The 27270-nt window shown below is 36.8% G+C and overlaps 1 protein-coding gene across 3 annotated transcripts in view; it reads right to left on the reverse strand.

The window, feature by feature from the left end:
• Positions 1-27270, reverse strand: part of zfyve16 (zinc finger, FYVE domain containing 16) — a 137523-nt gene that overhangs the window by 46769 nt on the left and 63484 nt on the right. For all 3 annotated transcript variants that reach the window (XM_039759238.1, XM_039759239.1, XM_039759237.1), the window contains 3 exons: positions 21530-21624; positions 18276-20863; positions 3078-3174 (listed from right to left, as the gene is read on the reverse strand). In XM_039759238.1, the coding sequence (XP_039615172.1) occupies positions 3078-3174; positions 18276-20863; positions 21530-21599 (2755 nt within the window). In that variant the 5' untranslated portion in view covers positions 21600-21624. The remainder of the gene's footprint in view (positions 1-3077; positions 3175-18275; positions 20864-21529; positions 21625-27270) is intronic.

Consider the following 27270-nt stretch of genomic DNA (forward strand, 5'->3'; position numbering starts at 1 on the left):
TTTTGTGGATCTGACATATATGCTTACCATATTATCTGCATATAGTGATATTTTCTGTTCAAGTCCTTTTCTGATAATTCCCATTTCAAAAGTGAACTGCCAATGGCGATTGCAAATAGCAGTGGTGACAAGGGGCATCCTTGTCTAGTAACACATTCTAGTTTGAAGTAGTCTAAAACAATGTTGCAATGTCTGTAATGTAAAGTGTCTGCCTTTACTAAATCCAGTTTGGTCTTATGACTACTTTCTCAGTCCTTCTAGCTAGAACTTTGGAAAGAATATTAACGTTACTATTCAGGAGTAAGTTTGGTCTGTAAGATGCACATAGAAAGTCCTTATTTTTCTTAGGAAAGACGGTAATTAACACTTGACGAAACGTCTTAGGTTGAACTTTGTCTCTGGTTTCTATAAATGTTGCTAATAAAAGAGCAACAAATTAAATAAATTTTTTTTTTAATTCTGCAAGGTAGCCATCAGGGCCTGCTGCTTTCCTACTCTGAAGCGAGTATATAACGTCTAGTAATTCTGAGAGCATCAGATGTTTATCCATTTCCTCTGCACTGAGAGTTTTTAGCTATGGTATCTGTAATGCATCAAAATACACATTATATTGTGTCTTGTCTTTTTTAAGTGAGTAGAGTAGAATATAAGGACTTATAGTAGTCTCTAAATGGGTGCAATATATTTTTATGGTCAACAATGTTTGCTTTTTGGTCAATGAGTCTATGTTATTACTGGTATTGCATTGCTAAATTCCTGCTTGTGGATTTGCTGAGCTAAGATCTTATTAGCCTTCTCTCCATGTTCATAGTAAGGATGTCTCAACATATATATTTGTTGTTTTTAGATAAATGGTGAAAACTACTTTTTTTAATTAAGTATGGATTCAAATAGGTACATTACAGAAAAAACTTAAATATGACAGCTTGTAGTTATAGAAGCATTTTATTTAGAAGCTTTATCATAGAAGCATATACAGGAGCATTATCTTTTACAATACTAGCTTTTTTACACTGGCAGTCTGTTAGTTTCAGAATTGACTTAAAATTTTTGTTGCCTATTTATCTGAATTTTGTGTTTTACACCAACCATCCAGAGAACTTCGATCTACCAGTCAGTTGTCACTTATGGTCCCTAGCACTAATCAAAGCTAAGGGGGACAGGACTTTTGTAGCTGCTGCAACTCATCTGTCAAACTCTTTACCTCATTATTTTAAGGAGTCACCTTCAATTGAACTGTTTAAAACTAGATTGAAGACTTGTTTCTATTCTCTAGCTTTCAGTGACCTTCACTGATACTGATGGTTGCCCTACTCTTAGTCATCTTCTTTCTTTTCTTTAACTCACGGCTGGCTGCATTTCATTTTATTGTATTTTATTTCTATTTATTTTATTGATATTCATTGTATGTTTTAATGCTTTGCAGTAAGCAAACCTGGATTCACTTCCCGGGTCCTCCCTGTGTGGTGTTTGTATGTTCTCCCAGTGTCTGCGTGGGTTTCCTCCGGGTGCTCTGGTTTCCTCCCACAGTCCAAAGACATGCAGGTTGGGTGCACTGGCGATCCTAAATTGTCCCTAGTGTGTGTGTGTGTATATGTGTGCCCTGCCAGGGATTTGTTCCTGCCTTGTGCTGGCTGGGATTGGCTCCAGCAGACCCCCATGACCCTGTGTTAGGATATAGCAGGTTGGCCAATGACTGACTGACTGACTGACTGTATGTTTTAATGAAAAGCACTTTGACTACAGCAATACTGATGTAGTTTTAAATGTGCTCTATAAATAAATTGATAATGATAAGTTTCTTTTATGCCATATGTATTATGGATAAATATTTTTGTAAATATTTTATTAAAGTATGTATTTTAAGAAAAAGTTATTTATTTTAGTATTTCATGGTCACTGAACAATAAGCCTACAGAATTTCATTTTGTTAATAAAAATGCACAGTTAACATCTATGGTCCATATATTAATTATAAAAATACTCTTTAATATAAGACACAAGGCTTTTGTTTGTTTGTTTATGTAGGAGAATGGTGTACATTTTTTTTTAAAAGGATGAAGAAATTTATAAAAATAAAAAAAAATCTTGATCAGCCGATCAAGTAACATGAAATTGGTGATTAGAATTTGCCTTAAAAAACCTGATTGGAGCATCCCCACATATCACCAAATCCTTTTAAAACATCAAAGTAAGTATTTAGTGTTCAACCTTTACTCTGTTTAATACAAATATTGCCAGTTATCTTCTACTGATACACAACTCAATCTAGAAACAACCTAAATAAAGAGAGCTAGGAAATGGGGCCAAGTGAAGACAAAATACAGCAGTCGGCAACCTCCTCTGTCCAGCACTTTTCTAGCTAAAGCTCAGCCACTACTAGATAAACCGAATGATATAAGATAAAGGATCTTTCCAATAAGCTGTGACTATTGCATGACTGTAAAAAAGTTCATTAAAGAAGGTTATCAATTAAAGCTGGTGCACTGTTCCATCTTGACAGAAGAAAGTTGAAACATGTAGTGGTCTGAAGAATGTGCAAATAGATCACTGAATGTGGTAAACTGGTAGAAGAACCTAATGCATATATGGCATCGGTCTATTGGCCAGTAGGAAGTGTTTATGGCTACGTTTAGAACAGCAGTCATCCCATCAAGGCTGTACCCAAGAGAAATAGCTACCACACCTCTGAAAAAGGACATTTAATCATTAGACTTTACTGCAAACTGTTAAGACAATTGTATCATTCCACGGCTTCTCACTGACCATTTATATCAATGTAATAAATGACAGCAAGTCACTTCCACAAATTCATTTCTAGAGGCTTTTAAAATATTGCAGAACTGGTGCTACATGGAAGAACATTCCATCAAATACACAGAATTCAAAACCATCAACAGTCTTTCCATTGTCATCCAAAGAAAAAAAAAATTGACATTTCATATGTGAATAATACGTAATAAGATAGGCACAGACTTGTTTATTTGTTATACATACCCTCCTGTGAATTGCACTGCACAAATGCAAGATTTAATACCAACTTTGATAAAAATATATGCAGTATTACATGCACTTACCTTTATGAATAGTCTCATAGCATATTGCACAAACTCTTGCTTCTTTTTCCATGTACTCTAGCTTGCATTTCCTATTACAGCATACCCCACAAAACACCTAGAGAATAAGAAGGGTAATACAGTAAATGATAATGTGGGTTTTGGAACTTTTTAGCTGCTTTATAGCATCTTTGCCTTTTTATGCATTATTAAATACACCATAATACATAGGCAAAATGGTCATGGTAAGTAAAAGCAATATATAATTCAAGAATACTAACAAAATCAATTATTAAATTAGGTCACAAAATTTGTCATTAGTTTGATCAAAACTAAATTAATACAAAGAAAAATGGATCCATGATTAGAAATTACTTTGTATTACATTATACTGATATCAAGAACTGCTACCTTTGTACATAATAATCAGACAATGAGCAACAGATTACAGTAACATAAAAAATAAGGTTATATTCCATCCATCCATCCATGATATAAACCTTCTTTTTATAATGACCAATAGATGTAATTACTGGCTCCTATTTGTCTAAGATTTGGTACAACCTCTCCATTTCACTTTCAGTCTGCTTATCCTGAGAAAGGGTCACAGTGGCAACATGCTGAGATCAGATGAGCTGAGCAGGTCATCAGATCCTTATCAACTTCTAACCCCTTCTCTTGGGACTGCCCAGATACTATCAGGTCAGTCATAAGCTACAAGCTCTGTACAGGGTTTTCTTATACTGAGCTGTGCTTTGTACATCTTCCCAAGGGATGTACCTGGGACATTCTGTCTGTAGGCTCACACCACCTCAACTGGATCCACTTGGTCTAGTGAGGCAGCAATTCAGCCCATAAGTCCTCCAGTACTGCTGATCACCACATATAAATTACAGAAATCATTTTGAACTCTTATTTCATCTCAGTAAGATAGGTGTGGATGGTCATGAAGATTAAGGAGTAAATCAAAAGCTTCGCCCACAGTTCAAAAACAGGGTCAAAATTGCTGTGTAGCAATATCCAATGGTTCTGCCACTGCAGCATTTCAGGTAGTGCATAGTCAATGAATTTAGGAGTTTCTCCTGTGCTCCATGCAACTGAACCACCATTATCCCATCCTAGCTAAAACAAACAGTCTGTTTGTCCCACCTACGTTATCGAATTATGTTTGCTGGAACCTCTCTAAGGACCTCCAAAACTCATTTGCCACAACCTCATAAAACTCCCCCCGTTGCTACAACCTCTGAAATAAGTAACAGTATAAAGCTTTTGTGTTCCGATTTAATTTTGTAAAAAGACACAAACATTTAAAACTTCGACTCCATTTGCAGTCAACCATCTCCCACTGATTTTAAAGTTTAGCGATTTGATAAGCACAACCAGGTTTCGGCCAGAATACCCTGATACATAGGAAATTTATTTGTAAATCAGTGGCAAGATGAATTCTTCTAAGGCCAATGACTCCACAACATTAAGGATCACTGTAGTGTCTCAAGGTGAGTATGAGACATTTGTTTGTATACACACCTCTAATAATGATAAAACATGCTCAAAGTATCATTGACTAAAAAGTTCTCTAGTTTGGTCTGTTCTGATCACAAAACCAATTAAAATCTTAAAAATGCATTAAATAAATTTAGTCACTTCAATTTTCTTATTTTAAGTGATCCAATTCTTCTGCAAGTGCCTCAAAAACAAACATTTCTTAATCATTTTTACACTTGTAGCACAGGGATGTCCAGGTATGCATTACAATATGTATATGTGCATGACCATCAGGATCTTTGATTCACTGCAATTTGAACTCTAAATAGTTATTTAACAGAATGCACAGAACTACATTTGTTGTATATGCCAGCAAACCATTAGTCTTTAATAATATGTCAAACACCACTGATCATTTTGCAGTTTTTTTAATCCTCCAATGGGAGTAAACAGTATACTTATACAAAAATGTCCACTGTGTTTTCATTTACAGTCATGGCCGAAATTATTGGCACCCCTGAAATTTTCCCAGAAAATGCACCATTTCTCCCAGAAAATTGTTGCAATTACAAATGTTTTGGTATACACATGTTTATTTCCTTTATGTGCATTGGAACAACACAAAAAACAGAGAAAAAAAAGCCAAATCTGACATCTAACCCTAATTTCACACAAAACTCAAAAACCGGGCTGGACAAAATTATTGGCACCTTCAACTTAATACAGTGGTGTGAAAAACTATTTGCCCCCTTCCTGATTTCTTATTCTTTTGCATGTTTGTCACACAAAATGTTTCTGATCATCAAACACATTTAACCATTAGTCAAATATAACACAAGTAAACACAAAATGCAGTTTTTAAATGATGGTTTTTATTATTTAGGGAGAAAAAAAAATCCAAACCTACATGGCCCTGTGTGAAAAAGTAATTGCCCCCTGAATCTAATAACTGGTTGGGCCACCCTTAGCAGCAATAACTGCAATCATGCGTTTGCGATAACTTGCAATGAGTCTTTTACAGCGCTCTGGAGGAATTTTGGCCCACTCATCTTTGCAGAATTGTTGTAATTCAGCTTTATTTGAGGGTTTTCTAGCATGAACTGCCTTTTTAAGGTCATGCCATAGCATCTCAATTGGATTCAGGTCAGGACTTTGACTAGGCCACTCCAAAGTCTTCATTTTGTTTTTCTTCAGCCATTCAGAGGTGGATTTGCTGGTGTGTTTTGGGTCATTGTCCTGTTGCAGCACCCAAGATCGCTTCAGCTTGAGTTGACGAACAGATGGCCGGACATTCTCCTTCAGGATTTTTTGGTAGACAGTAGAATTCATGGTTCCACCTATCACAGCAAGCCTTCCAGGTCCTGAAGCAGCAAAACAACCCCAGACCATCACACTACCACCACCATATTTCACTGTTGGTATGATGTTCTTTTTCTGAAATGCTGTGTTCCTTTTACGCCAGATGTAACGGGACATTTGCCTTCCAAAAAGTTCAACTTTTGTCTCATCAGTCCACAAGGTATTTTCCCAAAAGTCTTGGCAATCTTTGGGATGTTTCTTAGCAAAATTGAGACGAGCCCTAATGTTCTTTTTGCTTAACAGTGGTTTGCGTCTTGGAAATCTGCCATGCAGGCCGTTTTGCCCAGTCTCTTTCTTATGGTGGAGTCGTGAACACTGACCTTAATTGAGGCAAGTGAGGCCTGCAGTTCTTTAGACGTTGTCCTGGGATCTTTTGTGACCTCTCGGATGAGTCGTCTCTGCGCTCTTGGGGTAATTTTGGTGGGCCGGCCACTCCTGGGAAGGTTCACCACTGTTCCATGTTTTTGCCATTTGTGGATAATGGCTCTCACTGTGGTTCGCTGGAGTCCCAAAGCTTTAGAAATGGCTTTATAATCTTTACCAGAATGATAGATCTCAATTACTTCTGTTCTCATTTGTTCCTGAATTTCTTTGGATCTTGGCATGATGTCTAGCTTTTGAGGTGCTTTTGGTCTACTTCTCTGTGTCAGGCAGCTCCTATTTAAGTGATTTCTTGATTGAAACATGTGTGGCAGTAATCAGGCCTGGGGGTGGCTACGGAAATTGAACTCAGGTGTGATACACCACAGTTAGGTTATTTTTAACAAGGGGCAATTACTTTTTCACACAGGGCCATGTAGGTTTGGATTTTTTTTTTCTCCCTAAATAATAAAAACCATCATTTAAAAACTGCATTTTGTGTTTACTTGTGTTATATTTGACTAATGGTTAAATGTGTTTGATGATCAGAAACTTTTTGTGTGACAAACATGCAAAAGAATAAGAAATCAGGAAGGGGGCAAATAGTTTTTCACACCACTGTATTTGGTTGCACGCCCTTTGGAAAAAATAACTGAAATCAAGCGCTTCGCTTCCTATAACCATCAACAAGCTTGTTACATCTCTCAACTGGAATTTCCGACCACTCTTCTTTTGCAAACTGCTCAAGGTCTCACAGATTTGAAGGGTGCCTTCTCATAACAGTAATTTTGAGATCTCTCCATGAGTGTTCAATCGGATTTAGATCTGGACTCATTGCTGGCCACTTCAGAAGTCTCCAGTGCTTTGTCTTCAACCATTTCTGGGTGCTTTTAGAGGTATGTCTGGGGTCACTGACCTGCTGGAACACCCATTACCTCTGACGCAGACCCAGCTTTCTGACACTGGGCCCTATATTGCACCCCAATATCTTTTGGTAGTCTTCAGATTTCATGATGCCTTGCACACAGTCAAGGCATCCAGTGCCAGAGGCAGCAAAACATCCCCAAAACATCATAGAACCTCCACCATGTTTGACTGTAGGTACTGTTTTCTTTTCTTTGAAGGCCTCATTACATTTTCTGTAAACAGTAGAATGATGAGCTTTACCAAAAAGCTCTGCCTTGGTCTCATCTGTCCACAAGACGTTCACCCAGAAGGATTTTGGCTTCCTCAAGTACATTTTGGCAAACTCCAGTCTGGCTTTTTATGTTTCTGTGTCAGCAGTGGGGTCCTCCTGGCTCTCCTGCCACAGTGTTTCATTTCGTTCAGATGTCAACGGATAGTTCGAGCTGACACTGTTGCACCCTGAGTCTGCAGAACAGCTTGAATATGTTTTAAAGTTGATTGGGGCTGTTTATGCACCATTCGGACTATCCTTTGTTGCAGTGTTTTATCAATTTTTCTCTTCTATCCACGTCCATGGAGATTAGCTACAGTGCCATGTGTTGTGAACTTCTTGAGTATGTTGCGCACAGTGGACAAAGGAACATGAAGATCTCTGGAGATGGACTTGTAGCCTTGAGATTGTTGATATTTTTCCACAATTTTTGTTCTCAAGTCCTCAGACAATTCTCTGCTCTTCTTTCTGTTCTCCATGCTTAGTGTGGCACACTCAGACAAACAGAAAGGTTGAGTCAACTTTTCTCTATTCTAATTGGCTTCAGGTGTGATTGCTATATTGCCAGCACCTGTTTCTTGCTACAGGCAAGTTCAAACGAGCATCATATGCTTGAAATAAAACAATTTTGAAAGACTGTCAATAATTTTGTCTGGCCCATTTTAGGAGTTATGTGTGACATGATGTCAGATTTGGTTTTTTTTCTCTGTTTTTTGTGTTGTTCCAATGCACATAAAGGAAATAAAAGTATATACCAAAACATTTGTAATTGTAACAATTTTCTGGGAGAAATGGTGTATGTTCTGGGAAAATACCAGGGGTGACGATAATTTCAGCCATGACTGTACACATTGTCACATTTTTTCTTTCCATATGCATGAACAAGACTATAAATAATTAAATTACTAACAAAACCAGCTGTGTTTGGTGTACTCCCAGATGGGGATAGGTTTAAAGTGGAGTTGGACAAACTGTAACTGCCTTTACTTCACTATTAGCATGTAGACTTATCTTGCTCAACTAAACTCTGTTAAGTCAGTGGGTAACTGTTGTTACATACTATTTGAAAATCAAATTCTCACTTAGAGGATCTGTGCAAAACGTTTTAAAACCTAGATCTAATCAATAACATTCTAGAATAAGCATTTAAATTGGGGAAGAGGATTTTCTTTCCTTTTTCATTCTACTCTTTTTATAATTTCATCAAAATGTTAATTTAAAAAAAAAACACCTTTTAGGATTTTTATCAGTATGTCACCTACCCAACCCATCACAGCAGGAGTGTCTGCTTGGTATTATGGGTTTAACGTTTAGATAAATCTAAAGTTAAACCCCACTGGGCTTGTCTGACCATAGGTGTAAACAAGTCCTTCTAATGTTTAAGGCTGTTACGATAGAAAGAAATTAACAAAATAAGTGAATACTTGTAAACTATAAACAATTACACAAAGCTATAACCAATTCTACAAAGTGGTTATTATTCTGGTCAAATAAGTCAAATACAAAAAATTTCAAAGTACTGTAAGTTGTGAGGTGGGACATCAGTGGATTGGACTTGTTTCTCCAGCATATCCCATAGATGCTTGATCAGATTGAGATGCGGGAATCTGAAGATCAATTAAACAGCTTAAACTCTGTCATGTTTCTTAAACCATTACTGAACAATTATTGCAGTGAAACAGGGTGCATAATCCTGCTAAAAGAGGCCACTGCCATCAGGGAATAATACTTGCCATGAAGGGCTGTACGTGGTTTGTAATAATCTTTAGGTAGGTGGTATATGTCAAAGTAACATCCTCCTGAATACCCTGTAGAAAACTGCACAGAGCATCATGCTGTTTGTGCCAACTTGCCTTCTTACCACAATGCACCCTGCTGCCAGCCCTTTCCCAGGGGAACATCCGCATGATCTATCAGAAAATATGACTCATCAGACCAAGCCACATTTTTTCATGGTCCAGGTCACTCTGACCAGTCTGCAGCAAGCTGCAATACTCTATGGGTACGGACACCTTTCACTCAAGGCTAGCATTAAGTTTTTCAGCACTTTGTGCTTTAGAAGCTCTTCTGTGGAACTGGACAAGATGGGCTAGCCTTCACTCCCCATGTGCATCAGTGAGTCCTTGGTGCCCATAACCCTGTTTGTGGTTCACCAGTTGCCCTTCTTTGGACCAATTTTGGTAAACACTAATCACTGCATACTGGGAATATCCCAAAAGATCTACCATTTTTGAGGTGCTCAATCCCAAAAATCTAGCCATCAAAGTTGCTCAGATCTTAACATTTACCAATTTTTCCTGCTTCCAACACATCATACCTTCAAGAACTGACTGTTCACTTGCTGCCTAATATGCCTGGTGCCATTGTAATGAGGTAATCAATATTACTCACTTCACCGGTCAGTGTTGGCTGATTGGTGTATGGCATCAAGCAGTTTAAAGACAAGATCAGATTTGAACAACGCTTGTTATGTAATATTATAAAAATAAAATTCTCAAAACCCCTTAATCCAATTTAGGGTCACAGGGGCTGAAGCCTATCCCAGAAACACTGGCCTCCAAGCAGAAAACAACACTAAACAGGAGGGCAGTCCAAATGATGGCTGGTATTCAAAGTGAAGGCTGTAAACCAACTGGAAATGAAGGCTTTTTGAACCATTGCCTGGCCAAAGAATTCTGTAAATTCTTAGGTTTTGGACACAGAAATTAATTTCAGAAATCATATACAAAATGACCACAAGTAGTACTGGAGCTAGGACTCAGACTCTCTTTGTCCATCCATCCATCCTCTTCCGCTTATCTGGGGTCGGGTCGCGGGGGCAGCAGCTCAAGCAGAGAGGCCCAGAATTCCCTCTCCCCAGGGCTCCTTCTCATGGGCTCACCACCTATGGGGCCAAGGAGGGCAGACTCTCTTTGTACAAAGTTGAAACGTTATGTCTCTTTTCTTTTCAGTGTGGAAATAATCTTTACTTTTTTCTTTTACAAAAAGATCACAAGTGATTTTATTCTACATGTTTCTGATGTCTCCAAAATTCAAAATGGTGTCCGAACTCTGAAAACTGACAACTGTCATCCCAGATACCAAATCTTCACAATTAAAACCAATAAATGACTGACTTCAGACAAGTAGTTATTGACAATAAGCTACCTTTTAGTGTGTATGGATAAAAATCAATAAGGCAGCTACTGCATACATAATAAAAAAACTAAATTATCTTAAAGTTGACAAAAATATATATGACATTACCTTAAGTTCTACATCTGATTTGTGACATCACTTTTTATATGGTGGTTTACAAATCTCTGGTTTACTACCAAGAATCACCTCAACACCTTTACTTGAAACTGGCAAGAAATGTATCAGCAGTAGTACTCTCTCACTGAGCTTCATTATAAGTTGTTAGATAGGACTTCTTGGGTGTTTTGTCTGTTTTTAACACTAGAATTACCAGAGCCTATGAGAAAACTCATAAATCCGGCCCACCTTAAATCTGTTCGCACCTCTCCGTTAGCGTCTTTTGTCCTGTAAATGTGCCAATTAAGACAAACAGCAAGCAGCCTGCTATTCCATTCCCTACCGTCGGGGAACATTTACTAAGTTCTTCCAGCTCATGCCTTGTTTGATTATCTGGGAGTGAACTGCTGGAGTTTTAGAGTGGAAATAATAGATCATTATTTGGAACACATGCATTTCATGTGTGTTCCATTTCTACAGTAATCTGTGTAAACACATAGCTAAAACAGAAACTTTTTCATACTTTAGTAATAAATGTTACAAAATGTAGGCATAAACTATAAAATGTGTGAAGCATTAAATCCAAACATCAAATAAACACTTTCACAAAAGGTTTAAGGACGATACAACAGCTTCCATGGCGTAGTGGTAGAATTTGCCAACTTATAATCAAGAGTCCGGACTGTCTCCTATATTTACTGTTTTCAGTAGTGAGTTGCTCTTATTGTTAATATTATACAGTACACACATACATTTGGTTTGTGTCTGTAACAGACCGTGTACATTTATAGTACTGTACTTGTAAAAGTTACGTTTTTTCCCCACTTTTATTCTCTCACTCACAGTCACAATACTTACTACCGCCCTAGGGATCCGACGCTGTTAGTTTTTATTTGAAACTGGGAATAACTGTAGATGTGAGTAGTGTTCTGAGGCAATGGAACTGGACATTCTCTGATCTGGAGGGATAAAAGCTGACACACAAACACTGGTAAATCTGCCTTCTTCATATCTCACCGTCACTTTTTTTTTTTATTCAGTTTTACTGAGTGTTTCTGCTAACGCAGAATTAGTATGCACCTTATGGTTTATGATGTCAAAAAAAAAAAAAAAAGATGTAGGTATATATGATAATTTGGAATTATTAATTTTATGACCTTTTATCAGGTCAGTTCAGCGCTATATGCAATCATCAAATTCAAATGCTAACAGTTCTCACACACGCAAGGACAGTCCTTCCTCTCTATGCTGCGGTTTCTATTACACACCTGAAAGAAAGAGACAATATATGTGACATTTTGAAGAAATCATTTGATGACCTGAATAGTACCAATCAGATCAATCTGCACTACCAATCATCACTGCACTAATGCAATATTATTTGAAAACGAACAGCGTCAGATCGGGTGTGAATTTACGCTGGCACTGTTACTTAGTCAGATTAGGAGAGGCGGGGTGTGTGTGTGTTAGAGTGTGACTGAGAGAATAAAACTGAAAAAAGCTAACTTTTACAAATACTATAAATTTATACCCAATGTCACATATATTTGTCTCTGTCTTTTTTCTCCGTGCTGCAAGGTCCGTCCTTCCTACATTTACGACGTGTCTACCTGTTGCAATGCGCACACTTTTCTCAATGCTGTGGTTTCTATTACATTGAAAGGGCACTTGACACGGACTCAGTTTAGTTTCCTGGGGAAGTGGCTGTCATGGAACAGAATCTTGTTGATGTTGCATCCTCCTTTCCTTTTTCCATCGCCTTTACTAGTAAGATGCGACGATGAAGTACCTCTGCAATATGAGCCATGAACACTCTTCATTTCACAGTGGCCCCCATGCATTCCTTGCACAGTACATCCTGCTGCACTGAATAAGCTCATGTCTTCTAGTGCACGATGTCAACGCAGCATGGACTCGTCCGGGATCGAACACGTGAAGTTTTGATTACCAGTCAAAAGTTGATACCATTGCATCACCGAAGCGGTAGTAGTAAACACATCTCAATGTCACACCTTAACGCAGGTTCTTTTTCTGCAGTTATATTCTTAAACAGAAGCGCACTTGTTCGGTTATATTTGTACCTTTTGAGTAAGTGTTTATTCGATATTTGGAATTCAAGCTTAACACATTATACACTTCATGTCTACATTTTGTCAATTATTACTGAAACATGAAAAATGTTTCTCTTTTAACCATGTGTTTACTGTACACAGAACACACATGAAATGCATGTGTTCCAAATAGCGATATAGAATTTATAAAAGATGTGATTTTGCTTGACTTCTCACTCTATACAGTTCCAAGCAACTGACACGCAGGTAAACGGACTTGAGCTGTGAAAAAAGTGTTGCGTTGGGGGATGTGATAGCAGGCTGCTGGTTCCTTATCAACACATTTACAGGACAAAAGACGCTGATGGAGAGGTGCGAGGATCTACGAGTTCTTTCGTAGGCTCTGGTAATTCTAGTGTTAAAGGGGACTTTTATTTTGGCAATTAAAGGGTTGCATACCATACCTTGGTATAGAGTATATCCATATAAACTAATACATCCATCCAATGTTACTTTGATTGCATCAGACTGCTCTTTCACATTAAGGCTCATGTTTAAAATAAAGTAGCTGTCAATTGCATTTGTCTCCAGACTCCTGTTAATTTCTGTTGTGAGTATTGCCCTACTTCGTGGTACAGACACCGATAATTCTCTTAATTCAAAGCTTAAGTGCTTTAGTCCATCTCATGGCTGATTATTACAAGAAATAATAGCAACAGATTTAATAAATATTTAATTCTTATCATTACTAGCACACTGAACTGGAATTAAAAAGTGGGTTTGGGACAAGATTATAGCAATGTACTTACTGGTTTATGTTACTGCGTCTAGAAAAGAATGTTGCACCTCTGAACACATCTACCATCAAAAAATATCCCAATAGGGGTAATATCTGGAGCTCGCCTATTAACCCACTAGTATGAGTGTTTACTAATGTGACCAATCTATCACAATGAAGAGAGGTCAGCTATCAAAACCTTTATTCCACAAGTTTTATATTACGCAGCAAAGCTAAGGAAAGGATGAAGTCTGCACCATGAGCACAAAATCAAAAGGAACACATATACTGTATCTGCATTACAATTTGAAGTGATGATAGTTTAGACTCAGTTCATTTTAGTATTATAGGGAATTGAGTACAGTCATTAATTTAGCAAAAAATACTACATTTTATTTGTATAGCACTTTTTCCATGCTCAAGATGCTTCACAATGTCTCAGAAAGAATAGCAGGGAAATGTAACATTGGATTCAAACAATTCCTAAATAGATGACTAAAACAGATAGATACAGGACACACAAAGCAATAAGTAGAATAAAAGATAATAAACCAGAGTAAAACACTAAATTCAATACTAAAAGAAAAGCCTAGCAGACACCCACAAATTATACTGAGCATCTGGAAAGAGATGAAGACTGCAAGAGGGGGCAAAATGTCATGTTGAGTTAAACGACTTCCTGAATAGAGGAGTTTTAAGTAGTTTTTTTAAAAGAATGAATCTAATTTTGGGGGGTCATTCCAAAGTCTGGCGACTATACAGCTAAAGGCTCTGTCACCCATAGAGTGCAGGGTAGTGTGGGGCAAGGTTATTATAGTTTTGCCTTTTTATATTAGTTTTTATTTCTATATTTTTTTTCTGACCTTACTTGGAAATTCAGTTTAGTTTTCCTTCACTGTGTATTTTTAGTTTTAGTTTAGTTTTTCATTTTACACAGACATTTCTATTTTATTTTTATATTTATTAGCTTCAGCTTTAGTTTTGGCAATTATAGTATGGTTAAAGAGCTACTATGGAGTTTAGTTTTTGTGTCACAATGAGACAGAATTGTACACCTAACAAGTTTGTTAGTAGAAGTTTACTACACTACACGACACAGTATACTATTTGGTTTTGTTTTTGTCTGATAACAAGTATAATCAAAATCAGGCACTGAATATGAACAATCTTACACAATTTTATAATTTTTAAAATATTTTGTGTCATTCGTGCTAAACAAATCTGCGCTACCTGTTGGCACTTTTTTCCTTTTATTGCCCAGAATGGGCCAATTTGTAATGAAATTTTGGTGAATTTTAAGGTGTGAGGGTTTTTTTTACTCTAAATGTCTACAGCACACAACATATCCTGTTCCAACGACAATGTGCTTATAATGAATGCCTTCAATATTGCATTCAAAAATCTCAAAATACTTTGCTCTGTTATTTTCTACCAGCCATATTGATCTCTGATTCCATCTCAGGCACAAACAATTTATAGACAGAATTTTGCCACCTGCATGCCTGAAAAGATATCAAAAATTAGAAAACAGAATCTACCGTGAGTTGACAGGTGGGATCAAGAAAATCACGGGGGCTTAGGAAGAACAAGGCTCTTAGGCTTGAATCAGTGTGCAGACCCCACCTAGCTGTATTGAGGGAAATAAAGAAAATCAAACATGTAGTGCCAAGATTAGGGGCAGTGAGACTTGAATAGCCCATCATAAGAACGGTAAACCCATAATAAATATGTGCGGGCGGGTGGTGGTGGATGACTTCCAGTTTTAGAGTTAAAAGTTATCAGGGTTAAAAACTAACAGCAAGAATATTCATTCAAAAATGAAAACTAAAATTATTTTAGTAAATTAGTATTTTATTTCAGTTAGTCTTTCCAGCTACGTTAATAGTTTCATTTAGTTTTAGTTTTTCATTTCGGTTTTGTTAATTATTTTATTTCAGTTTACGAAATTTTTTTTTAATAATAGTTTCAGTTTTGATTTTAATTTTTCATTAATTATAATAACCTTGGTGTGGGGCACAACAAGATTGCCAGAATCAGAGGATCTTAGTGTGCAAACAGGAGAAAAGTGATGGAGAAGGTTGTTGATGTAGAGTGATGCAGTCACTCTACTTATATGCATTTAAAGATCAGTTTAGACTTGAAAAAATCCTGCAGTTGCTGCATGAAAAAAAAAAAAAGACTGGAAGGGGAAAATATTAGTGAAACAAATGATGTTGGAGCAGAGATGCACAGCATCAGAGTACATATGTTCTTTCATTCTTTTCATGGGTACTGAATTGTACCATCCTCTTATGTCAGACTTCGAGAAGCTAAATGTTTACCCTTAGATGCTTCTCACTGGTGGTGAAAAATTGTATTTCGAGTAAAACAGTGATTGAGGCAGAAACTTCCTCAATTAAAAAAGTGCTTGTGCAGATCAGCACTATTAAGCTGATCTGTAAGCACAGATAAGCTTGTTTTGAGAATTGTCACATTCTCAGTTGAATACGCAAAACATTTTCATTACCATAAGCTTACTAACTCACTTTGAAATGCATTGGTCATGTTGTATCCAGGTTTTACACAAACTGTAATAACCCATCCAATATTTGCAATGCATAATCTTTGTGATCTCGTGGTTTACACTCACACCGAGGATCTTCGAGCACAAAATTGACGATAACCCACCTAAAGCAAACAGTGTTTGTTCACAAAAAAGCAGAGCATACACTACCAGTCAAAAGTTTTAGAACACCTAAGTTTTTTTCCCCAAATTTAATCACCTGCAATGCACTGAATGACTTAAAATGGCAAAAAGGTAAGCAGTAAATTGGCAGAGATTACAATGTAAAGTTTAGGCTAGCAAAATCTGAAAGGAAATTTCAGAATATTACAAATGGGCTTTTTTCAGGGAACAACTCATAGGTTACAGCCTACAGATGTTCTGTAGCAACTGAAGTAAATTAAACCTTGCAAGTTGAAGCGAACAATTTACACAAGTGTCCTAACTTCTGTTGATTAAGTAAAAACCCTCAGTCTGTCTTAAAGCAGAGTTGGAACAGACTATGCTACTACATCCTCTGAGGTACTACTTGGGTAATATTATAGTGTAGACAGTTGTAAATTCCATCAGTAATGGCAAGTGCAGTGATAAAGTACAGACCTTTCATTTAGTGAAATTGCAAAAAAAAGTCAAAGTGTCAGTGAGTATAGTGTCCTACACAATCCAAAGGCAACCAGAAGCTGGAAGAAGCTCTGCCCAAAGTCACAACCCACTCTGAAGACAAGTATAAGACGGTCACCAGCTTGCATGAGTAAAGCACCTCATAGCATAACAGCTTCAAGCACAACTTAACAGTGGCCGAAATAAGCAAGTGTCAGTTTCCACTGTGAGGGGAGACTTCATGTTGCAGGGCAAGTGGCAGTAAGAAAGGCATTGCTTCAAGGGCCTTGAAATACTGGCTGTGGATTACTGCAGACTGGTAGAAAGTCTTATGGACCGGTGAATCAAAATTTAAAATCTCTGGTTCAGTATGTGGCACCAACTTTCATACATGGAGGAGAAAGTGTGATGGTCTGAGGTTTTCTTGCTGAAGGCAGAGTTGCTGACTTACACAGAGTGACTAGCATTCTGAATCAAAAGGGTTACCGCAGTTTGCCTGTTATATCAGAAAAAGGTGGCTACTCTGATGAATGAAATATTTGAATAAAAGTTATTTTTTTTTATTTATTTGCCATTACTTGTTCTGTGCTTCTGCAGTGGGCTGACACCCTGCCCGGGGCTTGTTTCCTGCCTTGCGCCCTGTGTTGGCTGGGATTGGCTCCAGCAGACCCCTGTGACCCTGTAGTTAGGATATAGCGGGTTGGATAATGGATGGATGGAGGTTCTGTGCTTTGATTTCATGAAACATTAAGACATTTAACTGCATGCATTTCCATAAAAAATGTTCAGTAGTGTACTAATACAGAAAACTAACTAAAACAACAAGCTCCAAAATTATGCTAGCAAGTTCCATTTTTTAAGTTAATTTCCTTCTTTTCTCCCAGTTGCTTAAGGTCTCTAGTTACAAGATTATCAAACAGGAGGATTTAAATATAAAGTGAGCACATGCAGCAATGTTTCTGAAAATTTAAAAGGATTTTTAAAATATGCTTTTAAAGAAAGCAAGCAGGTTTTATTTAAATATGTCTGACCTAGCCAATGAAATAAGGGCAGGTCATAATTACAGTTCACAATTTGCCATAATGATAATAATTTTAAATTACACAAAATTTTCAAAGCCACTTAATCTAACTTCAAATCATGGGGTTAGGGGCTTGAGTCGATACCATCAGTGTCTAGAACAAGGAACCAACCAACCGAGAATCCAGTCATCCACACAAGACCTATTTAGATTCATGAAATTTTCTAACATGCAAGCATTTGAGATGGAAATAGCCAATGCATTGAAAAAAGAAAAAAAAAATCAAGCAGAAAAGAAAAAAGTGCACATTCCAGAAAAAACAATATGTGGTTATTTCTAAGGATGCCAAACTCCGTAGCATATATATGAGTAAAAAAAGGACTCAACAGAATTACCGACTTATGTCTCGCATAATTACAAAAACATTTTCCTTGTAAGAGAAAAGTGAGAGGGGCAACTGCAACTTCACTTGAAGCTTTGTATGTTTAATTACCACTTTTTTCTGAGATGCGGTTCAAGAAAAAAATTTACCTGTGATAACAAAAAAAAACTTAGTATTTTTTATCTTCATTACAGTTACACTTCAAGTAAAACTTTTTACAGTTAACTTACTTTTCCACATGCCCGACAGTGATGCCTTCGTTTAGTGAAAGTGAACCGGCAATGGCACCGCATGCATTTTGGTGCATCTGAATCAGGTACCCAGAAAGGTTGTTTCAGTCCTAAACTTGACGTCTCTTTCGTCAGCTTATCATTAGGAAGAAATGATTCCCCAAGGTCATCTTCTACATTTGCAAGAATAGTCAAAGAGTCAGAAGTCTCTTCAATCTCACTTAAATGATCTTTGCTCTCCGAGTTACAGTATTCAGGACCTGTGAATAATTTACCTTGACAAATTTCTGGAGTATTAGCTAAATTAATGTTAACAGGTTCTTCCTCTGCAGAATATAATCCATCACTGCAGTTGTCACTTTCATTATCGTTCTTGGGGTCTTTTTGTAAAGATCTTGAAGGATGCATAAAAAGCTGCTTAGGTCTTGCTCCTCCAAAATGAATACTTTCATTACTAACAATCTGATTAACTGAAGGACTACTAGAAACTGATTTAATCAAAACTAAATCACCTCTTTCCATCCCTTCATTTAAGTATTTATTACTTTCCTTACTATCATTTAGGAAATCGGTTTCCTTTCTATCTACTCTAGAAAAAGTTCTCTCAGACTCTGGCAGTTCAGACTCAGCATTCACAGCATCTTCAGCACTATTAAAGATACTCTTGCCAGCCTGAGAGTTTTGGGCAGGGTCATCATTTATTTTTAAAAAACCTTCTTCTACTGAGTCGGGCATTTTGGAATCCATACTTTTAAGGGCTTGCTCTCGTAAAAATGCATCTAGCTCTTCATCAGTCACCATGCCACCCAAACAGAAGTCATCCACTGCATCTTTATTGGAAATTATGTTATCAGAATAATCCAAAGAGAAGGATATGCTTTCCGTCAAGGAACTGTAATCAATGGTATCAACCTGATGAGAGTTGGTAACATCCTCTGGATTTACTAATTCATTAATATTGACAATTGCATTAGACACAACACATGTTATAGGTGGCGGCATATCAAGGACTCCTGTGATGTCAGGCTGGCTGCCTTTGCAAGTAGTATCAGGACCAATGCGATCAACATCTGTAGTTCCCTCCATTGCAAAAGTAGGCTTTTCGTCATCAACTATAAGTGTTTTTATCTCTACCTCATTTTCTTCATGCAAACATTCACTGTTTTCTGTACTGTGCTTTATCATCACAGTGTGTCCTGCAGTGTCCAATTCATGATGTAAACTGTTACTTTGAAGGTTCTGGGACATACCCACAGCTATCACCTTTGGCAAATTATCAACTTTGCTGCTTTCAGGATGCTGGGCTGCATCAGCATATGCAATTTCAGGTACATCAAAACTTTGATTTCTTCTCTGAAGACTGTACATCACATTTGGTTGCATAGGCTCCTCTGTATCTAGAGAATGTTCAGGGATTTGTGGTTTCCATGTCACATCCACAAACAAAGTCTCTGGTGCATTCGATAAGCACTCACTGGTGTGAGGGGCCGGTGTCTCACCCAAAAGCACATTCTCAGATTCATTTGCCACATGTTTGTTGTTCAGAGAGTTTTCTGCTGCAATTAAGGAGCTATGCACAGAAACAGCAACTGGAAGGCATGATAACAGAGCATTGTTATCATGTTCTGCGCCACAGACAAATCTGTTGCTTTTCTCTGGTTCAGGTCCTTTTATAAAAGGAGTATCTGCATTATCAACACACATCTCTTCATTAAGTAATTTATCCAAATGCTCCAATGACGATTTTTGCTCCAATGCAGTTTCGGTTCTAGCATGATTTTGTACTGTTTCATCATGATTAGAAACACTATCTGATTTGAGAGCATTACTTTCAAATGAATTTAAAAGGCACCCACTTTCTAAAGCATTGGAGCTACTTTGATCATTCGTTATCAAACAAGATTTGGGTTTCTGAAATTGGGTGCATTCTATTATATTTTTTTCCTCAATCTTTTCAGTACAATTTTCTTTTGGATAACAGTCAATGTTTGAATTTACACTTTCATCTTTATTCATAGAGGGTAGAATTATATTAAGCTGGCTCAAGTCTGCCCCATGCTTTGAATTCTCAAAAATGTCTGTAGTTGTTGTGGTATGAAGTTGTTCATTGGACACGAAGTAGATGTCATTGTGTACTCTGTCTCCTGTATTATGCACATGGAGAGCACTAAGGTCAACTAGTAAGTGGTCTTCCAATGGACATTCCACAGTATTCACATTTTCAGATAAACTAAGACTGTAGTCCCGGTTAATAACTGCTTCAGTATCACTAACCAAATCACAGACTGGTTTACTTTCATGCTCCAAACAGTAAGTTTCAATTGTTTTAGCCTTTCTGTTGTCAACTGTAGAAAGAAGGTCTAAATCTGTTAAAGGACTTGTAGCATGTTGACATAATTTAGTATAAATTTCTTTTCTCTCTGTAGATTCAAGTGAATCAAAAACATTGTGTTCTCTGTCTGTGCCCTCTGAAACTGATGCAGGATCTGAAACACTTTCTGGTGTAAATCCATGGGGAGTGACTACGGAAGACTGATAAGCTAAATCACAAAAACTTGCAGAATGTGTCTTGCAGTATTCAAATTCATCTAAGTAAAAAGAAAAAGTAAGATTTTAGTGAAGAGTAACTAAAAAGCAAATCTAGCCAAACTTATTTAAGAACTAACATAATTCAGACTGCCTAATTTTATAAATATTAAACCTGCATTAGAAGCTACATAGTTTATATTCAACTCCTAATTTTCTAAACAGTATGTTTAAAATAGTAAAGTGGGGCAGCTACCAGTATTTAAAGGTAACATTTATAACGTCACTATGTACACAGGAAAATGACTTCAGGGTAAAAATATGTTATGGAAAAGAAACAACAGGAAAACATTCTGGTTTAATGAATGCCTGCCTGGAAGTCTATGATGAGTTCCTTTATGTGTGGGAAAAATTAATTAAGCATTTTTAAAAGATTCCTTCTCACAAAAACAAATGAACAGCTACGAAAGAGAGGACAAAAGGCAGTTCCAATTCTAATCCTTTTTGGTTTACAATGTACATTGGACAATTTATCATGAAAAAGCAACATCACTTTAATTCATATTGGAATTCCATGTTAATCAAACAAACATTTGTGAAAAGTTTGATGCACCAAAGAAGAACAACTTTTAAAGCATTAAAGTCTTTATTTTTAATACACAGAAGGGAAATAAAATGGTAAAATGAAGTAAATCAGTAAAAGGTGGTCTAACAATGTGCACAATTACCTGTATTCTGTTCAAAATCATCCAGCAATTTATCCAAATCACTGACTGCTGCTTTGAAGAAACTGTCCATTGTGGGTCAGGTGCTGTTGTTCCACCTTCAGAGGGGAGAAGGCAAGACAAAGTTAGTGATTTTTTTTTTAATTTTTTTTTTTTTTTTAAAGAAACAACTCCTTAACTTTTGATCAATAATTACCAACTAATAACAAAAAACATAGTAATGATTACATTAGTTTTCAGTTATCCTAATGTTGTATTTGAATATCAGTTACTTTATTAAAAAACACTTTCGACGGAAGTTTTAAATTAGCTGAAGGGTTCTGGTCAGCTGTTAGACAAGAAGGCGTACCATCCATTCGAGGTCTGTTTGGATCCGATTACTTCTCCATTATTTCATTATTACTACATGGAAGGCTTTTCCATGAGCAGCAATAGCTCCAGAATGCAAGCTCACTTATAGAGGCACCGTGTACCCACATTAGTTGGTTTTCTTATCCTAGATATACAGAAGCATATTGGGGCCACAGAGAAGAAAAAAAAATATATGTACACAGTAAAGAAAAAAAAAAACTAAAACTATATGTCGAGAATAAAGTCGACATGTTGACTTTATTCTCGTAGTTTGTCATTAAAGTTGAACATCATAAAGTAAACCATCTTAAAATTAATATTTAATTTACTAGATTTTCTCAAACGCCATCATAAGTTATGTAGCACATTAAATGCTTTGTGTTAAGTGATCCCTGAGCCATGTTAATAGGTACGTGCTTCATAAACTGAATTCCTCTTGCACTAAGAAGAGGTGCAGGCAGCGATCACCACACAGCATTCTAAATGTTCAGGGAGCAGGAATATGAGGAAATTAATGTATTCTAAGAAAAATACTTGATATCATTTCATAATGAAATGCATTAAAGCATGTATTAAACATGTGGGGGCACGGTGACGTAGAGGATGCACTGCTGCTTCGCAGCAAGGGTTCCCGAATGTTCCCTGCCTCGAGTTTGCATGTTTTTCTGGTGAGTTTACTCGGCGTGCTTCAGTTTCATTTCAAAGTCATGTAGGATGTGGGGTTTTGTTATGTTAAATTGACCCCTAGTGTAACAGTGTGCTCATATTCACCCTGCGATGTGCGGACGCCCCATTCAGGATATGGTCCTGCCTCGCACATGATGCTTACTAGGATGGTCGCAACCCTGAATGGATGGCATAAACAAACATGTATAACAAATATGTTTTTAAAGTTCTGAAGACTCCGTGGTCTAAGTTTATAACTAGTTTTAATTTCACAAAGACCTTTATCGTGTGGTGATTGGATATGTGAAGAAAAAGGAAGGATAGAAACTGGGGTTTTTGGTAAGTCAGATAGAGACAGCACACATGCAATAAAGAAAGCCTGCGCAGAAGAACATCCATTGAATTCTGCATTCGTGTCTCTGACCACCACATCACGAATCCAACATTTACACAATATTTAAGTTGAACCTGTGCGATACCCATTCATACATCCAGTTTTCTGGAGCCTCGTCACACCTGTCGTAAAGTTCTCTACACTGAACGTAGACCTGGGCATCCCTTACTGCACGGGAGCAGCACTACCACCACACCAACATGCATGTTTAATACATGCTTTAATGCATTCATCATGAAAATTATATCAAGTATTTATCTTAGCATTCTAAATGTTCAGAGAGCAGGAATATCGTGAAGTGAATGTATTCTGTGCGGCGATCCCTGCCTACACCTCCTCTTAGTGTGGAGCGATTAGCAACAGAGTCGGGGAACACTTAACACAAAGCATTTAATGTGCTACATTAACTTATGACGGGGTTTGAGAAAATCTAGTAAATTACATTCATTTTAAAATGAAGATTAGTTTAGGACATTCTACTGACAAAATAAACTACAAGAATAAAGTGGAAATGTCGACTTTAACCTCGACATAAATGGCGAGAATAAAGTGGTAATGTTGAGAATAAAGGCCACACTGGAGCATTTCTTCAAATACCAAATGGGAAAAACAGACTTTTTCTGAAGCTCCAGAACATGCAAAATGGTGAAGCCAATATGGTACTGCCAAAGGCTCAACCTTCACACTCGTACATCACTCTAAATCTTGCAGCCTTTCTCCATCACCTTCCACGGCATCTTCAAAAATGGACCAACATTACAACAAACTATAGATCAACCTGTTACTGAAGGAAGCATAATTTCACTTTTAGAGGAGTTCAGTAAGTCAATATGTGAAGAGGTAAAGAAATCAATGGAACTTAAAGGTTATCTTATGGATCTTACACACATAAACGAAAATGGCTAAATGTAAAGTCTCAAGGTTTTTGGACTCCCTAATAAAATGAAACATATCATGTGTCTGTCAAAATCTGCAACATGTCAGCTTCAAGATCTTCAAACCTTTCTCCATTTTCCTTTACTGAACAGCAGTTCTTTAGACAAAATGACAGACAGCCTGCCTAATCCTGCATGTTCTTATTAAAATACACTGAGATTCTCATTTTCATGTTAAGAAGAAGCTTCTGCAAATTGCAGAAAACTGTACTGCATAACACTTCATACCTTATAAAGAAATAGCACTTTTTAACCGGACAACAGCAACTTTAGCCATAAGAAGGGAACTTGCTCTGTATACAACGTTACTACCCAAGCAAATTTAATCTGCTTTTAATTTATCACACTATCACTAGAAGAACTTACTTCGTGCAGCTTTCAGCCAGAAAGTCCTGTATAATTAAATATTAACTCAAAATATTTTGATTTATTGGGAAATTGTACAGTGCTCCATCCTTGCTTTAACATTTTTTGAAGAAAAAGTGCCCTTTATTCTTCTTTTTTTAAGGATGCAGAATGATTTGCTGTTCTATACAAAACAAAGCCTCATTAATATGTAATTTGTTTGTGTACAAAACTGAAAATTTAAAACAGAAAAACATATGATACAGATAGATAATCAGTCTGCACCTACAAGTTAAACATCTAATCATTGTATTTACATGCACACACATAACCGGATTAAGGTGAATAATCCGATTAACGCAGAAACACTTTTTTTTTTTTTTTTTAATCTGCATCTTTAAGTAATCTTCTGGAGTTCTCATTTTTCAAAATGCTCCAATGTCATTAAACGGAACAAAAAAGACTTTAAAACATCATCATCGGCTACTGTGAATCTGAAAATAAGCACAAGGCCTGTGAAAATTTTGTTGTGTTTTATAAATATTTAGTCAGATTTATTATTTATAGGTTTCTTTTGCAAGATTACACGCAGATCACTTTTCTGCTTGGCTGTGTAACTAAGCCCTGCAAAAGAACTCAGTATAAGTGTTTCTTGCTTTGCATTCATTGCTGCTGAAATAACACCACAGGTATCTTTACTTCACTATGATAAGTACTTTACGCATTTTACTGTATTTTTAACATGTTAACATTCTGCTCTCAAGATAGTATTTCAGAGTTCAGCATTGTATATTCAGGTCATCAATATCCATCCATCCATTTTCTAACCCGCTGAATCCGAACACAGGGTCACGGGGGTCTACTGGAGCCAATCCCAGCCATCACAGCGCACAAGGCAGGAACCAATCCTGGGCAGGGTGCCAACCCACACCAAGCACACACTAGGGCCAATTTAGAATTGCCAATCCACCTAACCGGCATGTCTTTGGACTGTGGGAGGAAACTGGAGCGCCCAGAGGAAACGCACGCAGACACGGGGAGAACATGCAAACTCCACGCAGGGAGGACCCGGGAAGCGAACCCGGGTCTCCTAACTGCGAGGCAGCAGCGCTACCACTGCACCACCGTGCCGCCCGGTCATCAATATAAATTTAGAATTTCTAAAATATTTAGATTGATTATATTAACTAGAAGAAATAATGCAACCGCCTGAACATTTGCTTTTGGAATTGTATTCTTACCCATGGCTGCTGAAAGTGTGTGAAAAGCAAATACATGCACAGGCTGACAGAGTGTAAACGGACATGCGCAGACCATAAAATCCTTAACAGTGACACAGTTATGGGTTTATAAGACCACTTAATTGGGTTATTCATGGAGAAAGCTACCTTTGTTTACCAGGTTTCTCAGCAGCCATTAACCCTGTTTCCCTAAACAGAACAGTTTACACTGCATTTTGGAATCCATGTTTCTATGAATATCCGCGTTTATTGAGGCACATGTGAAAATGGCTACCGACATTTCAGCTACCTGTACTTTGAGATCCCCTTAAACACAAAGCTGTGTTAAATGGAAATTAATTTTAGTAAATAGCTTTTTTGTTCTAATTAATTATCTTTTTTTTTACTTATCTGTGCCACTCCCTGCAGCCATTAAGGCTTTCTTATTTCTTTCAGTTTTCTGAATTGTTAGCATTGCTGCTGAGGTTTTAATATCCATTTACTCTATAGAAAATACTGTTCCTATATCCTATAGTTGGCCTAAAACTATATTAATTAATAACTGATAATTTTAACAGATAATCTTTTTTAAAGAAAAAAATGAATAGTTACAGTGGATAAAGTGAGATTTTTTTTTTTTATATAATTTTATTGATTTTATTGAAATCACACAACATTCCATACAAATAGACCAATTTTACAAAAATAGAATTGAAAACAAATCAACTTACACCCCTGAGAAAGAGAGCATGGGCAGCAGAATAAAACTTAAAGCTAGTAAAAATAAGTAAATAGATTAATTAATAAGTGAATAAAGATAAATGGAGAAGAAAAAGAAATGGGGAGAGAATCTACTTCCTCAGTGCTTTAAAAGCTTATTCTAAAATGTTATTGATTAGATCCTGCCAGGTTTTGAAAAATTTCTGCACAGATCCTCTTGAGATTTTTGTTTTGTATCAAATGCACTTTGGTCTCGAAGCTTTAGTATTATTTTGAAAAGTGCTGATAAAACTATGCAAGAATTTTCATACGAGTATGATCAACTATTAGGATTGACTGACAAAAGAAAGCTCTATAATTTAAATTTACAAACATTTAATGAAATTAATTAATAGGAAACTGGAAAAGAATCGTTAATAAGGGCAATCAACTAGGCATGAGTTAGCAACACCTGAAACTAATGTGAAGGACAGTGTATGACCGAAAACTTATTTTTTATTACTATTACTAGGGGGCTTTGCCCCCTGCTCGCTTCCCTCACCAACCCCCCCTGCCTGCGCTACGCGCTAGCCTCTTTGTGGTTCTGTCTCTCGCGTATGGGGGATGTGGCTGTACAATTTAAACAGATTTTTATTTTCATGGAAATTGTTACATACAGTATGTATAATAGAACTAATTTTACATTACAGCGAGTATTTAGCCATATTAAAAAAAAAAAGCGTAAAATGTAAGAATTAAGTAAATTGTTTCATGTTGCGTTACAGTTATTTGTTGCGGAATACAATTTTGTTCTGTTTGGCTTTGAAATTAAATGCGAATACTTTTTGAACTTACACTTTTCCTATAAAACTTCAGTAAAAAAATTTTTATTTAAATTTTTGCTAATATCGTATTGAATTTTGATTCTGTGTTTGGATTTTCATCGTGACAACGCGACATATAACTGCCCGTGACTGAATTTTGTTTCTTTCTCTCTATTAAGTAAAATTACTTTTTCGAATGTTTGGCTCTGAGATTTGTTAATTTTCTTTGCAAAAGCTATTCTAATGGTAAACTGTTAATGTTTTAATACGAATGGCATATCAAGATCTCCGTTGTTGTGTAATGTTATAC

The sequence above is a fragment of the Polypterus senegalus genome, chromosome 7 (assembly GCF_016835505.1).
Source record: "Polypterus senegalus isolate Bchr_013 chromosome 7, ASM1683550v1, whole genome shotgun sequence".
Classification (NCBI taxonomy): Eukaryota; Metazoa; Chordata; class Cladistia; order Polypteriformes; family Polypteridae; genus Polypterus; species Polypterus senegalus.